The sequence below is a fragment of the Eschrichtius robustus genome, chromosome 2, assembly GCF_028021215.1.
Source record: "Eschrichtius robustus isolate mEscRob2 chromosome 2, mEscRob2.pri, whole genome shotgun sequence".
Taxonomy (NCBI): domain Eukaryota; kingdom Metazoa; phylum Chordata; class Mammalia; order Artiodactyla; family Eschrichtiidae; genus Eschrichtius; species Eschrichtius robustus.
Window position 1 is genome coordinate 129,763,439 of NC_090825.1, and position 14,881 is coordinate 129,778,319.

The following is a 14,881-nucleotide window of genomic DNA, read 5'->3' on the forward strand; positions in this document are numbered from 1 at the left end:
GTGGAAAGCTCTGTGCTCTGGACACCTGCCCTTGTGAGCAGTGCCCAGGTGGCCTTTCTGAAAGCACGGCTGGTTTGGAGAAATAACCAGTGCCTCCAATCTCTACAGTAACAGTGGCTCTGTGTAGGAGCTTCCCCTGTGGAATAGACTTTTTTTTTTTCTTTTTAGGCATTGATCCTGCCCCAGGGTGTTTTGCAGAACTTGCACTGCTCCCTAATTACCTAGTAATGCTGAGGGCTTATGAAAATGCTGTCACTTGTGTGAGAAGGGGAGGGAAGACTGAAAGAAGGAGGGAATAAAAAAAAAAAAAGATAGAAAATGCTGTTAAACCTGGCAGAGCTCCAGGGTGGGTGATTACATTCTTTGGGGTGGTACTCCTGCCACACACAGTCTGTGGAGTATTTTGAAAACCTTCTGTAGGAATTGTGCTAAAAACATGAAAAATATTATCATTATTAGCTTTTTCTACATCTTTTTTTTTTTTCTGAAGGATTTTTTAAAATTTATTTTTATTTATTTTATTTTTGGCTGTGTTGGGTCTTCGTTTCTGTGTGAGGGCTTTCTCTAGTTGTGGCAAGTGGGGGCCACTCTTCATCGCAGTGCACAGGCCTTTCACTATCGTGGCCTCTCTTGTTGCGGAGCACAGGCTCCAGACGCGCAGGCTCAGTAGTTGTGGCTCACGGGCATAGTTGCTCCGCGGCATGTGGGATCTTCCCAGACCAGGGCTCGAACCCATGTCCCCTGCATTGGCAGGCAGATTCTCAACCACTGCGCCACCAGGGAAGCCCTCTACATCTTTTAAAACGGGGCCTTTCGAAAGCCACAGAGGCACCCTCTCTCTGATTGCATTTACCCAGTCTGTTAGCTGTCAGTGATGTGTTCTCAGATCATAATTCTGATGGCTTCCCCCACCCTTGAATTGTTTCACACTAGAAGCCCAAAACATTCAAGCCAGAAGAGACCTTGGTACAACCCGCATGTTTTCCGGATGGAGATGCGAGGCCAGGGAGGTTTTCTTCCTCCACGGGCCTCTGCTGTCAAATGCACCCGCAGGGTGTCACAGCCAGAACAGTCTGTAGCCATCACCTAAGGTACCCTTGTCATTTTACAGATGAGCAAACAGAGGCCCAGAGACAAAATGGACTTGTCCCCAAGTTGACACTGGGGCTGGTGGTTACCTTCCACTGAGCTAGAACTGGCACTCGGTAGCCTGTGGGCCAGATCAAGCCCAGAGACACTTCCCTCTGCCTTTTTTCTCCTTCTGCCCAAAGCAGTTGTTATACTTAATATATATATTTAAAAAAAAAAAAACCCACACACAAAATCCATATTTCTGTTCTCTTTTGAAAGAAAAAAAAATCAGATCTGGCCACCCTGGGCCTACATTTCCTTATGGCAACAATCAGCTGCCTTAGAGCCCTGCAACCACCTTTGCACAGGGCGTATACGCTCTAGTTCTCTCCGTCCTCACTGCCTTCTCTCCAACTCGGAGGCTCACTTCATTCATCTCCCTGCTTGGCCCAAGGAGGCATTTGAATGCGAAACCCCTACCGAACACCATTCTCCTTGATCTGTGTAAGGCCAAAGCCAAATAAATAAATCTGAGGCTATTTTGGCTACATGGTGGTGGAACTTATAGTATGTGGAAGACATGAACCAGGATAGGTCATAATTGATTTGGGGATTGGGTGCCATGCTATCTCTGGGGCACAATTTGAGCTACATTAGGAGAGCTTTTCCACTGGCCTGTCAAACGCCTGGAGTCCCTCCATGAGATACTGGTCCATTTGGACTTTACAGGACACCCATCTCCAGGGATCCCATTTTAAAATGTGAAAAGTCTTGAAAGAAGATGAATCTCAGTTTTCTTCAATGTCATATAATGGAGAGGGAGACCAGAATGCGGTGCTGGTGTCTAGTCCCTGGTGTGCTAGCTGCTATGTGCCCTTAAGAAAGGTGTTTCAGTCTCAGCACTACTGGTATTTTGGACCGGATAATTCTTTGCAGATCCTGTGCGTCGCAGGATATTCAGCAGTATCACTGGCCTCTACCCACCAGATGCCAATCACACCTCCCCAGTTGTGAGAACCAAAAAATGTCTCTAGAGATTGTCAAATATCCCCTGGGGGAGAAAAACCCCTGCCAGCTGATAACTACTGTCTTAAGCTAACAATCTAGCCACTCTGAGCCTTATTTCATCTGTAAAAATAGGTTCTAATTCCTGTCCTTGCACGGTTGTTGGGAGAATGAAATGAGATGTAAGATGTACAAATGCTGTGTCAATCACAGTTTAACATGTATCTGTAGGGTCGGGTTGCCATCAATCACAACAGACTATGAACAGTCAAGTCTTTCCAGACTGATATTGGAGATGGCAAATAGGATTGGGAGCTGTAGGGAGGGAAAGTATGAAAAAACTAATGAAGGATGACATCAGAATACGCTGCTTAGGGAATGTGTGATACACAGTCCCAACCTCTGAGGCTGAGACATAAGAAAAGCACCTTCCACCAGTGGTCAGTCTCTTTGTCCTCACATGCATTCCTGGTCATATAACCTTCACGCTAAAAACGTCCCACGGCTCCCTATTGCCTGCCAGGAATTCAGTGGCTTCCAAATCCTGACCCTGCCCTTTTCGAGGTTTCGTGTTTCCCTGCCCTCTCTTCCCAGTCTGCACCACGGGCTCCAGGCTCATGGAGCGTATGGCGTCCTCACCCGCCTTCTGCCCCTGCAGGTGCTCTCCCCTTGGTTTGATGTCTTCCCTCAGGCCTCACTTTCTGCCTGTCCTTTCCTCCTTCCCAGCTCAACTCTTCTGAAGCCCTGCTGGTTCCCCACAGACAGACTTATTGGTAGCGTCCTCTTTTGCTCCCCAGTGTCGAGCTTACATCTCTAGTAGAGCACGTGTTGTGGGCCGCCTTGGATGACATTTGGCTGGGTTCCTCTGTATTCCCCTTCCACCACGTTCACCTGGCTTGAGGCAGAGACTGTGTCTGATTGCCTTCCATAACCCCTGCACCTGACTCCCTGTTGGATACAGAGTAGGTTCTCTACCAACATTTGAATAGAAATAGGATAAACAGTTGACCCTAAATGTATTTGACCTAGATGCCCAAGCTTGATATATGTAAGCCCCAGGTTTACTTGATGATTGAATAATTATGTATTTAATAGGCCAAGGAGAGCCACTGACCATATTTGAGCAGGGCAATGACATAGTTAGAGCTATATTTTAGGAAAATCATCAAAAATGCATCATTTTGGGGCTTCCCTGGTGGCGCAGTGGTTGAGAATCTGCCTGCCAATGCAGGGGACACGGGTTCGAGCCCTGGTCTGGGAAGATCCCACATGCCGCGGAGCAAATGGGCCCGTGAGCCACAACTACTGAGCCTGCGCGTCTAGAGCCTGTGCTCCGCAACAAGAGAGGCCACAACAGTGAGAGGCCCGCGCACTGTGATGAAGAGTGGCCCCCACTTGCCACAACTAGAGAAAGCCCTCGCACAGAAACGAAGACCCAACACAGCCATAAATAAAAAAAAAATGCATCATTTTGACTCCTTTAAGTCCCTCTGCCCCAAAGTAAGCAAAGCAAATCTTACCCATTACAAGTAGGCGTTGAGGTTTTGCTAATTAATCCTTGTAAAGGGCTTTGAGATCTTGCTCTGAAAGGTGACAGAAGTGTGAAGCTTTCAGTGACAGCCTAATTATTATTATTACCAGGCACAAAGCTCAGAGAACTTAAAAGATCCCCAGGTACCATTCAAAATAGTAAGAGACAAAAAATGCAAATGGAGAAATTTTAAGATGGAATCATTGTATCACAGACCTGTTGTGTTGGCAGGGAACTTAAAGGTGATCTTTCCTGATCTGTTCTCACACCTTCCCAAGCTGATACTGACACTGCCTCTACGTCCCTGCCCAGTCCTTCCTGCTATTAGAGCCTAAGGGTTAATAGCTTGGACCTGATGGTAGAGGTTCCTGTGTTCAAATCCCCAATCTCTTCCCTGTTAGCAGTGCAACAGGGGTAAATGATTGGGCCTCAGTCTCTTTATCTATAAAATGGGGATTAGATTACCTGCCACAGGCATTATTGCACAAGTAAATGATGCATGCAACACTGCTTAGTATAGCACCTGGCCTGTGGGAAAGAATAAACGTTAGCTGTAAAATCACTTGAGCTAATTAATATATGTGAAAGTGCAGAGGAAATCATAAAGCATCTGACCTCCAAGTTGTTCCTAGTTTAGGGGCTCCATGGAACAGTCAGATATTTCTTGCAAATCCCCGCACTTGTAGCTGTCCTGTGTGTGTCTGTGATTATGTAATCTTGGTGAGGGAAGAGAGGAGTTTTTGATAAAATGGCCCAGTCAAGTGGCAAAGCAAAATCAGGTCCAAAGTCTATTCTCTCCTGTTCTAACTGAGGAAAAATGGACTTTCCTTTTCTTGGATTTTCATCTTTTGGGTGGGAGTTCTGACCAGGGCAGTGGGCCAACTGGTAATTTCCAGAGCATTCAAGTTCATAGGTCGAACTGTATGCTGGTCCTGAAGGTCCAGACTCCATCTTATCAGATCTATGTCTTTATGATTTAATCCCTGGAGCCTTGGTTTTTTTTATCTGTAAAATAAGAGTCAGGGCCACTTCCCAGGGCTGGTATGAGGAGACAGCGAGGTAACCCTGTGAAGCTTCTTCAGAAACTGTAAAGTTCTGTGACTGCTCGGACTGCTGCTTTGCAACCCACACAATTTCCCTGAACACAGCTGTCCTCTTTACAGGTTGTTTCAGCAGAAGCCCCTGTCCAGGAAGGTCTATGGAGTTCCAGTTTACTCTAGACAGGACCAGAATCCAGAGATCCCTGAAAGAAGCCTGGATCCTCTCACTAGAATCCCTGCAAAATGACTCATGTAATTGCTCTGTGTAAGTATCCTTAGCCTTTATTGTACACCCACACGATTCTGATGTTATAGATTCCTCTGGAATGCAGGGGAAGGGGGAAGGGGGCTCATTTTAAATGCACAGGATTGAAGAGACCACCAATTCCACTTGTAAAGGCAGCAGGGACCACCAAATGTCCAAGTCAAGGCACCTGCCTTCCAGAGCCTTGGGTCTGTCTTTCTGTCATTCCTCCCAACGTGGGAGGTGGGTAGCTTTTTTCCTTTAAAGCTCCTAGGAGGGATTTCTAGGGTCTTCCCTCAGGAATTAGTTGTAGGAATAATTGGGCCAGTGGAGTGCAGGAGATATATCCAGCACAGACCTTGCGCTCCCAGAAAAAGTGACCTAGATCAAGCAGCGGGTGGATGGAGGACTACTGTGGGGACCCCCTGCCACCTACTGACTTGCAGCTGAACCCACATTCCCAGTCGCATCTGCCAGGCTGGGGGCTGGGGGAGCGGGGGCAGAGAGAGCTGAGGAAGGCGGGGGAGGGCGAAGGGGACCGCAGGGCTGTCCCTTTCGGGCGAGCAAGCTCCAGGTATCACACCCCCTCACCCGCCCACCCAGCCAGCCATCGGCACACCCAGCAAGGAGACTAAGGTGAGGATGAGGAGGCAGGGGGTGATGGGGAGAGGAGGTCAGCTGGGGAACCTCGGGAACTGGCTCGCTGGTGGGTACTGGCGTAGAGCTGGCTGCCTGTGAGAGCGTGAGGGGGAGAGCGAGAGAGAGCAAGGGAGGGAGAGAGAGGCAGGCTGCGAGGAGAGGAGAGGAGAGCAGAGGAGAGGGAGAGGGGGAGCAGCGCTCAGCTCGCAGGAGGACAGGCTTCTCTTTTCCGTGCTCAGTTAATCTGGCTGTCAGTTGGTGTTAACGCTGCAGTTTAAGCGCTCGGATTCCAAGGGAAACAGACAAACCTCGCAGAAGGCAGGCAGGAAGCAAGCGAGGAAGGAAGGAACGGCAGGAGGAAAAGAACAGGCAGAAGAGAGAGAGGAATAAAGGGAAGGGGGGAAACACCAAATCTATGATTGGACCTGGGCTTCTTTTTCGCCAATGCAAAAAGGAATATGCAGCACATTTTTGCCTTCTTCTGCACCGGTTTCCTAGGCGCGGTAGTAGGTGCCAATTTCCCCAACAATATCCAGATCGGTGAGTGAGAGGGGCAGCCTCGGGAGGGACCTTCTGGGTCTGGCCAGTTTTTTGAGGGGGGGAGGGGGGGTCTGTGTCCCCTCCCCCTCCCCAGCCCCACTACGGGCTGTCGTGCTTGACTATCTATGCAAAGCTGTCCGGTGATGTGAAGACTTGGACCGCTGGCATGGGGAGGGGTCTCCTCTGGATGGGATGCGGGGCAGAGAAGGGAAGTGTGCTCACACACACACACACACACACAAGCAGACACAGGTCCTCACACACCACTCACACTCTAGGCATGAGCATGTGAAATGGAGGAACCACTGCTTTGGAGGAAAAAAAATCAGGCTGTAACAAGGAAAGGGGTGTTGAAGGAGTTAACTACGTGGCTTGGTAGATGGTGCCCGATTTCACCTGTTTATATAAATATGTGTGGTGTGTGTGATTATGGATTAAATATGCACGTATATATTTGAGAGAGGCGGTGATTTCTCACCTGGGGGAGGGGAAAGAGACCCTCTAAAAGAAGGAGTGAAGGATGCTGGGTTTATTGCAGCCACTAAAATAATGCTAAAAAGGCCCCCCACTCTAGGTGAAGGGGGCTCTCTCTCCTGCTCTGGACTCTTCTAGCTGCCTTCTGTCTGCTGTCTGCCATGCTGGGCCGGTGGTCCCCACTCCTCCGATTCTGGAACTTCCTAGCCTGCCTTTTTTCCTACTCCTTCAATCGCCCACTCCTCTTAGATTTCTCCATCCACAGATACGGTCTACCTTTTACACACACACAAACACACACATCCACATGTTCCTCTCCCCTCCTCTTAGCTTTCCCCATCACTGAGCTCCAGCCTCTCAACTTAGAGGCAGGTTTCAACACGCTGCATGCTTTTTTGTTCCCCATTTCCCATTCCTGGTTGTCACGCTCCTCAAAGGACCCTCACCCTCCCTGTATTTATGGGGGCAGCCGATAGCTATTGCTCCTCCTAATAACAACGGGTGAAAGCGAAACAAACAGAAGCAGTAACACCAGTAACAACGTGTGTCCACAAGGGCTCAGGGATTCAGTATGACCAGCATCTCAGGGCTGTTTATGTCCCGGAATCCAGCAAGCTGCTTTGCTTGCAGGCATCTTGGTGGGTCTGGGTTCTGATTTCTCTCCCCTGACACGGACATTGCTCCACTAGGGAAAGTTCCCGTTCCTAGGAGTTTGTGTCTCTTGTGTGCGTGTGTTTGTGGGGCGATGTGGTGCAGGTGGTCTTTTGTTGGGCACATATGTGCTGCAGTATCAGTCTCTTTTGGCCTCTCCAGTGTGCTGGTTCTGAGGGTGGTTAGAACAGCCATGGAGTAACTTGCTTTGTTTCCTGACACCTGTTAAGCTACATTCTGAAGTGTGTCTGTATATGTGTGTTAGTGCCTTAGATGCAAAACAAAACTTCCTGCCTCTGGAGACGCTTCTCTTGCAGCCCAGCCTATAGCCGCCTACCTCCCCACCCCCACCCGCTCTCTTTCATTCATTGCAGGGGAGGAGGAAGCCAGGGAAGTGTTTGGGGTGTGGTCATCTGGGGGGGAGGGGGGAGCATCAGAATCAAGAAGAATGTTTTTGTTTTTGTCCTTTAAAATGGAGGCATATGACCATGTATAAATCACTTGCTCTTACGTGTGGCTCTTCTTTACGTTGGTGCTTATGTATTGCCCATACTTTGCTGATTGGAAATACTTAAGATATGAGGACTTGCTTTCTCCAAGTGTATTTGTGTATATTGCCGTGGATATATAAATGCACAGGGTGTTTTGTGTCTTCGTAGAGATGCTTGCTTATGTATCTCTGCAGAGTTTTCATCATATTTTGCCCCAACTTGCTTGTTCAACTGATTGAACCACTGTTTTTGTTTTCACATAAAAGGTTGAAACATTAAATTGTAGAACACATGCTGAAAATATCACTGCCACCAGATAGTACTTGATTCTACTTGTACTGCCTCTAACAAAAGCCTTACAATTCGTTTACTGGTTGTTAAAAACAAACACATATCTACTGTATATGAAGTTAGAAGTGTATCACATTGGGATTGGGATTCCTAAGGAATCTGAGATAAACTTCTATGTAAACATTCATTATAGTTCAGTCTCTGGAAGCTGCTGACTTTACTTCACAGAAATGTATTTTAATTTATTTACGTGTCCACAGTGAATACAAAGGTAAGGTGTGTACTCTTGTTTCTTGGAACAGGAGCCCCGCCAGGCCCCTTTGTTCTGCTTTTTACTAGAATAGAATGTTTGCATCCTCTGGACATCCTTAAGCCCCCAGAGCTTTGAAGCCCAAGGTTCTCCCAGGCAAATACACACGATGGCAATCCCTTATGTAACAAGTCATTCCTGGAATCATGAGTGGTGAAAGAAGCAGCAAAACACTGTTTGCAGAAAATCAGTTTTCAGAGGAACTGAATAAACCTTAGAGGATTGTCAAACAGGTCTTGCTAGGTCAAAGACTACAAGGGTCAAAGTCAAAGCAAGCGGTCATAGTGCTGGAGAAGCTCATAGGCTCCCAGAGCTAGAGTTTACTCTGTAACATGTATTAGCACTACTTCCTGTAAGGCTCTGTGATGAGAAACGGGTCCGATACAGGAAAAATTAGGCACGGCTAGGGTTTAAGTACATGCAAGAGCATAGGCTGCCTAAGAGGCTTGCATGAGAAAGAAGGAAGAAAAACTCCACAATGCTCCTGTTTTCTCTGACCTGAACTGAGTTGAGGGGTGAACAATCAAATATTTGGGCAGTGACAGATGTTAGAGTCCTTGTCACATAAAAGCTCTCATCTGTGGAAGTTGAAGCCTCAGGTTGCAGTTGAGTCTATGTGAATTCTGATCCTCACTACTAAAGGCAACACCTAGTGAATATGGACTGGGGAGAAGAAAAGGGCCCATCTGGGGTGGGCTGTTGAGGAATCAAACCGGTCTCTAGCCCAGATACCATGTTGCATTTTCTCTCCTCACAGGGGGATTATTTCCAAACCAGCAGTCACAGGAACATGCCGCTTTTAGATTTGCTTTGTCGCAACTCACAGAGCCCCCAAAGCTGCTCCCCCAGATTGATATTGTGAACATCAGTGACAGCTTTGAGATGACCTATAGATGTAAGTAATTGCTTCTATTTCTGAGATTTCTTTCTGCGATCGACCAATGAAGGGAGGGCCTGTACGTAGGTGGCGATGTTGCAAAAAATGACGAGGTATCATCCGTATTCGTAAGAGAAAGCCCGACAAGAAAAATTTCCAGGGCCTTTTGAGTGATTCCATCAGTTGGTATGTTAGATCCTGCAGCGTTTCATAGAATGGGCTTGCTTTTTCACTGCCAGATAACTTTCAATGCCAGCACGATGAGGACTGGGGTTGACTGCATCTCCCCTACCTCGCAGAGGTTTTCTGGTTCCGTTGAGAGTTTCACACTTAGGAAACTTCTGAGAGGCGTAGAATAAAAGGTTCTGACTTGGAGAATGTGGTTTAAAGTGCTTACGCCTTTCCCGTGCACAGTTAAAAGGAGAAAACGTCGCTATAGCTTGATAAGGAAGGATACCTGAGAAGGTGTCTATTTGGTTTCCCATTTTTAGAAATGACCAATAATTATTTTAAAAAGTTTATGCCTTGATTATTTCCAAAATACTTTGAAGTGACAGATGGCTTACACAGTTTTTAGGATGGCCTTTGAGCACAAAACAGAACAGAGGTGACCCCAAGAAGGAGAAAGGAGAGGCCAATTTCTGCCATCTGAACTGAATGCATTATAAAATGCAGGCAAACAAACACCATTCTGAGTTTTTCTGACAACTAAGGCTGAAAAGGAAACCTGTGTGGTAGCAATGATTGCCATTTTAAGACAGGTGAAAGCATAAAATTTAATCAGTAGAGACATTTTCCCTCCAGGGATTAAGCTCAAGTAGGAATTGATGGCATGGAAGTGTGAGCTGAATGGGCAAGAACAACTCGGAAGTCGATTAAATTGGCACTGTAGGCTCTGGGTGCCACTGTGGCCTTGGTGGCTTCTGCTGAGCTGTGGATGGCAGAAGGCATGCACCATATTTCCTTCATTGCTTTCCCACATTCCCCTCCCGGTGAGCTCTCAATGATTTGAATTGAACACACTCAAACTGAGAATTCAGCATTCTCCCTATCCCTAAGACCACGCATAAGATAATGTATATGCAAATTCCAAGAATTATAATTATTCCAATTACTCAGCCATAAAAAAGAATGAAATAATGCCATTTGCAACGAGATGGATGGACATAGAGCTTATCATACTAAGTGAAATAAATCAGAGAAAGACAAACATCATATGATATCACATATGTGGAATCTAAAAAAATGATACAAATGATCTTATTTACAAAACAGAAACAGATTCACAGACACGGAAAACAAACTTATTGTTACCAAAGGGGAAAAGTGGGGAGGGGGATAAATTAGGAGTTTGGGATTAACAGATACACACTGCTATATATAAAATGGATAAACAACAAGGACCTACTGTATAGCACAGGGAACTATATTCAGTATCATGTAATAACCTATAATGGAAAAGAATCTGAAAAAGAATATATATATATATGTATATATATGTGTATATATATATATATATATATATGTATATATATGTGTATATATATATATATATATATATGTATATATATATGGCTGAATCACTTTGCTGTACACCTGAAACATTGTAAAGCAACTATACTTCAATAAAAAAAAGAATTATAATTATTTCAGATTCCATTTACTGAGGACTTACTGTGTGTCAAGAACTATGATAAGTATTTTATGGACAATTATAGTAACATTCATTACCGTTTACTGAACATCCACTGTGGCCCTGCAACGCACTAATTGCTTTTCATGTGTTAGTTTGTTTAATCCTCACAGGAGCCCTGCAGTGCTCTATATTATCTTCCTTTTAGAGAAGAGGAAACTAAGGCTGCAACAGGTTATATAACTTGCCCAGGGTCACCCAAGAAGTAAATGGTGGTCATGTGACCCCAAGGTACATGTTTCTGGGCACTGCGATAGATACATAGATCCCACGGTAACTTGATCAATTTCACTGAGATTACCCAGGAAACAAAAGGGAATTTTCAGAGTTTTATAAGGCAGTGGCCTGATAAAGCACCTAGGCAGAAAACCTTATAATGCTTCAAATTGTAGCCATGATTTTGCACAGGAGTGATCCACTGAATAAATAAAACAGCAATTCTGCATTCTGGTAATGCTGAGGTTGAAAATCTTGTCAACTGTGTTACTCACAACACTTAAAAGTGAGCTGAAGTTTAACTGTTGAATTGTAGTTCTGTGAAACCATCTCCCTGGAAAGCTAAAATAATATTGAGTAGGTATTTGGTTATTAGATAACCTCCCATTTCTTTCAATATGGCTTAAAGGAGAATTTTTAAAGAGAGGATTTAGGTGTGGCATCAATGTATCTAAAAACCACCAGAGATTATGCATAACCTATTGCATGCATGTGCATATTTTAATTTATTCCCTGGGTAGAGGCTCCATAGCTTTTGTCACCCTCTCAAAGGGATCCATTACTCTAGAAGGATTATTTGCTTAGGGAATCTAAAAGAATAAATGGCTGGCATGTGTATTCACTCATACTGCTGAGAACTGACTACAACAGAGCTTGGTGGAAAGAGATGTTAACTGCTATTCTAGTGTCAAGATGTTGACTGACAGGACAAAATAAAAAAAGACAAAAATTGGAGGAAATGTTCTAAGGCAAAAGGTTGTGTTTCTGTACCGTTATCTTAACAACCTAAGACTTGATCTCTAATAGGGTTGTTGGCCGTTTATTGGGAGGATTGAAATGTGATACACGCAATGTCATCCACTGTGGTTAATGAACCGGAAGTGAGTGGATATGGGTTCTTGAACTTGATTCCTGCCATATACCAGTGTACAGTTTTCTATGAATTTGGTCATTCTTTTTTTTTTTTTCCCCCAAACTGTCCCTGTCTTTATTTATTTATTTTTTTAACACCTTTATTGGAGTATAATTGCTTTACAATGGTGTGTTAGTTTCTGCTTTATAACTAGGTGAATCAGCTATACATATACATATATCCCCATATCTCTTCCCTCTTGCGTCTCCCTCCCTCCCACCCTCCCTATCCCACCCTTCTAGGTGGTCACAAAGCACTGAGCTGATCTCCCTGTGCTATGCGGCTGCTTCCCACTAGCTATCGGTTTTACATTTGGTAGTGTCTATATGTCCATGCCACTCTCTCACTTTGTCCCAGCTTACCCTTCCTCCTCCCCGTGTCCTCAAGTCCATTCTCTAGTAGGTCTGCGTCTTTATTCCCGTCCTACCCCTAGGTTCTTCATGACAATTTTTTTTTTTTTAGATTCCATATATATGCGTTAACATACGGTATTTGTTTTTCTCTTTCTGACTTACTTCACTCTGTATGACAGACTCTAGGTCCCTCCACCTCACTACAAATAACTCAATTTCATTTCTTTTTATGGCTGAGTAATATTCCATTGTATATATGTGCCACATCTTCTTTATCCATTCATCTGTCAATGGACACTTAGGTTGCTTCCATGTCCTGGCTATCGTAAATAGAGCTGCAAGAATTTGGTCATTCTTTAAACATTTCTTCAATGCTATGAACTGATATGGTCATTGGAAAAACAGAGATGATAAAAGGTCCTTGCTCTTAAACGGCTTACAGTCCAATGGGGACTCTGCTGTGTGTCCAAGAACTGAGAGGGTACTGGGCAATTGGGGTGGCTATGGTGGCAATGTAATTTCCAGCCTGCCTGGAAGATTCTTTGTTAACTTTCATCTGAGACTAGTGAACCCTTTGGGGCTGTGTCCACTGTGATCCATTGGTCTGGGAAAATTGACATCTGTTCCAATTTGAATTGAGTAAAAAAATGTCGAAGGGAGCAGAGAGGTTTTAGGTATGATGCCTTAACTAATCATTTATTGAAAATTAAGGAAGCATCTTATTGAGATTTAATTTCATGTGCTTTTTTGAAATCTGGACTAGTAGTTAACCTTAAATTAACTCTCCCAGTCTTACCTCCAGAAAATAACCAAATCTTTATTTTTACATCATTTTCCTGTCATTTGTTTTTTTCCTATACATTTTGCTATTCATGATCCCTCCACCAGAGGGTGGAGAAGGGAAAGGAGAAGAAGTGTAACAGGAACTATTCCTGCTAGATGTATTAGCAACAGGGGACATTAAAAAGGCAGAGTGGTCCTTAGAGGGTACGGAACGCAGGGGAGAGTATCGCTAATACCTCCAGCCAAGATGAGAGTTCTGTGTCTTCTTTGCATTCCACCTTTGCTTCTTTCCTTTTCCACCATCGTTAAGGGATAAAGTCATTGAATCAGCAACGCAAATGCTTTAGGATCTCCTCTGAGTATACTTCCAGGCCCACAAGGGCAGGAGTTGAAGAGTCTGTCCATAGAGATGGTAGTTACTGACTAGCTGTTCAGCTTATCTTGGTGTCTTTATGGAAGTATGAATAAAGGGACAGATGAAATACTAATTGGGGTTCCTATTAGATTTCTGAGGAGCACTGTTGCAACTTAATCCTTACTTTTCATTTAGTCATCCATTTATTTGTTCAGCGAATACATGCTGAATTTCCACTGTTTGCCCAGCACAGTGCCAGGTGCTAGGAATATAATGGCCGACAAAGAAGAGACAGCTTCTTTCCTTGTGGGAGTTACAGTTTAGCCTGGAGATCCTCAAACTTCAGCGCACAGAAAATTCACCCAGGGAGCTTGCTTAAAGCAAGACTCAGGGGCAGACTCTAGACTTCCTGAATCAGAATATTCAAGAGCTGGCCCTGGGGAGATTGGCAGCAGTTAATATGGGCATCCCACTTGAAGAAACTCTTTAAAAACCTTGCATTCCTTTAGCAAGCATTTTTTTGAGCCCTTAACCAAGCCCAGGCTGGTGCTAAGCACTAGAAATGTAGACAAAAGTAAGACATGTTCCCACCCTGGAGGACTTTATCCTTAGTGAAACCAACCGTCCTATAAAGAGAAGTTAAAAATGTAATGTTGTAAGTGTTACAGCAGTCACTTGCAGGGAGTGTTAGAGATGCTTTGAAAAGTGGGGTTGGCCTCTCAGAGGGTGGTGGTTGATTTGAGTCTCACTGATAAATGGAAGCTTTCTAGGAGGTCAAGGTGAGGGGGCCAGAAAGAAATGAGGCAAGTGTGTTCCAGGCAGAGGGAACAGCGTGTGCAAAAGAAAAGAGAACGCTTTACCTAGTTCTTCCCCTGCTCTGACCTCCTGTGTCACTCCATGCTGGGCCTCTCATTTGCCAGTTGTCAAATGCTGTGGAAGGGGTGACCCAATGGCTATCCCCAAGCCACTTTCAGCACAGTGTTTAAGAAGCATTGAATTGCACGTCGGAGTTTGGGTATCTTAGTTCTCTTTGAAATTTCAAACCATTTGGCAACACTGGACCCTGGGTCTACGTAGCCCCAGTTGGCTAGGATGGGAGTATCCCACCTGGATGGCTTCTCTCTCGAGCAGCCCATTTCTCTCCTTTTCTCCACCTGCCTGGCTCCTGGAAGCATTGAGCTTTTAAGCCCCAGTTGATTTGCTCTGCAATGTTGCCTGTGTTGTGTGTTTATAGGTCAACCCTACCACCAGAATGTGAATCGCTGTTCAGAAAGACCATGTTTAGCTGTTGTTTGGTGTTGCTGAGAACACCTGGCACAGGGCTATTCCCTTAACACAAATGAACAAATGTTTCCAGGAATCAGAGAGTCACACAGCATAGATGCTGGGAACTTAAATAACAAT

General features: G+C 44.9%; 1 protein-coding gene across 4 annotated transcripts in view; it reads left to right on the forward strand.

Annotated features, from left to right (window-relative positions):
* Positions 1-5,988: 5,988 nt before the first annotated feature.
* Positions 5,989-14,881, forward strand: part of GRIA1 (glutamate ionotropic receptor AMPA type subunit 1) — a 300,571-nt gene continuing 291,678 nt past the window's right edge. For all 4 annotated transcript variants that reach the window (XM_068534558.1, XM_068534557.1, XM_068534559.1 and 1 more), the window contains exons 1-2: positions 5,989-6,070; positions 9,045-9,182. In XM_068534558.1, coding sequence (XP_068390659.1) covers positions 5,989-6,070; positions 9,045-9,182 — 220 coding nt within the window. The remainder of the gene's footprint in view (positions 6,071-9,044; positions 9,183-14,881) is intronic.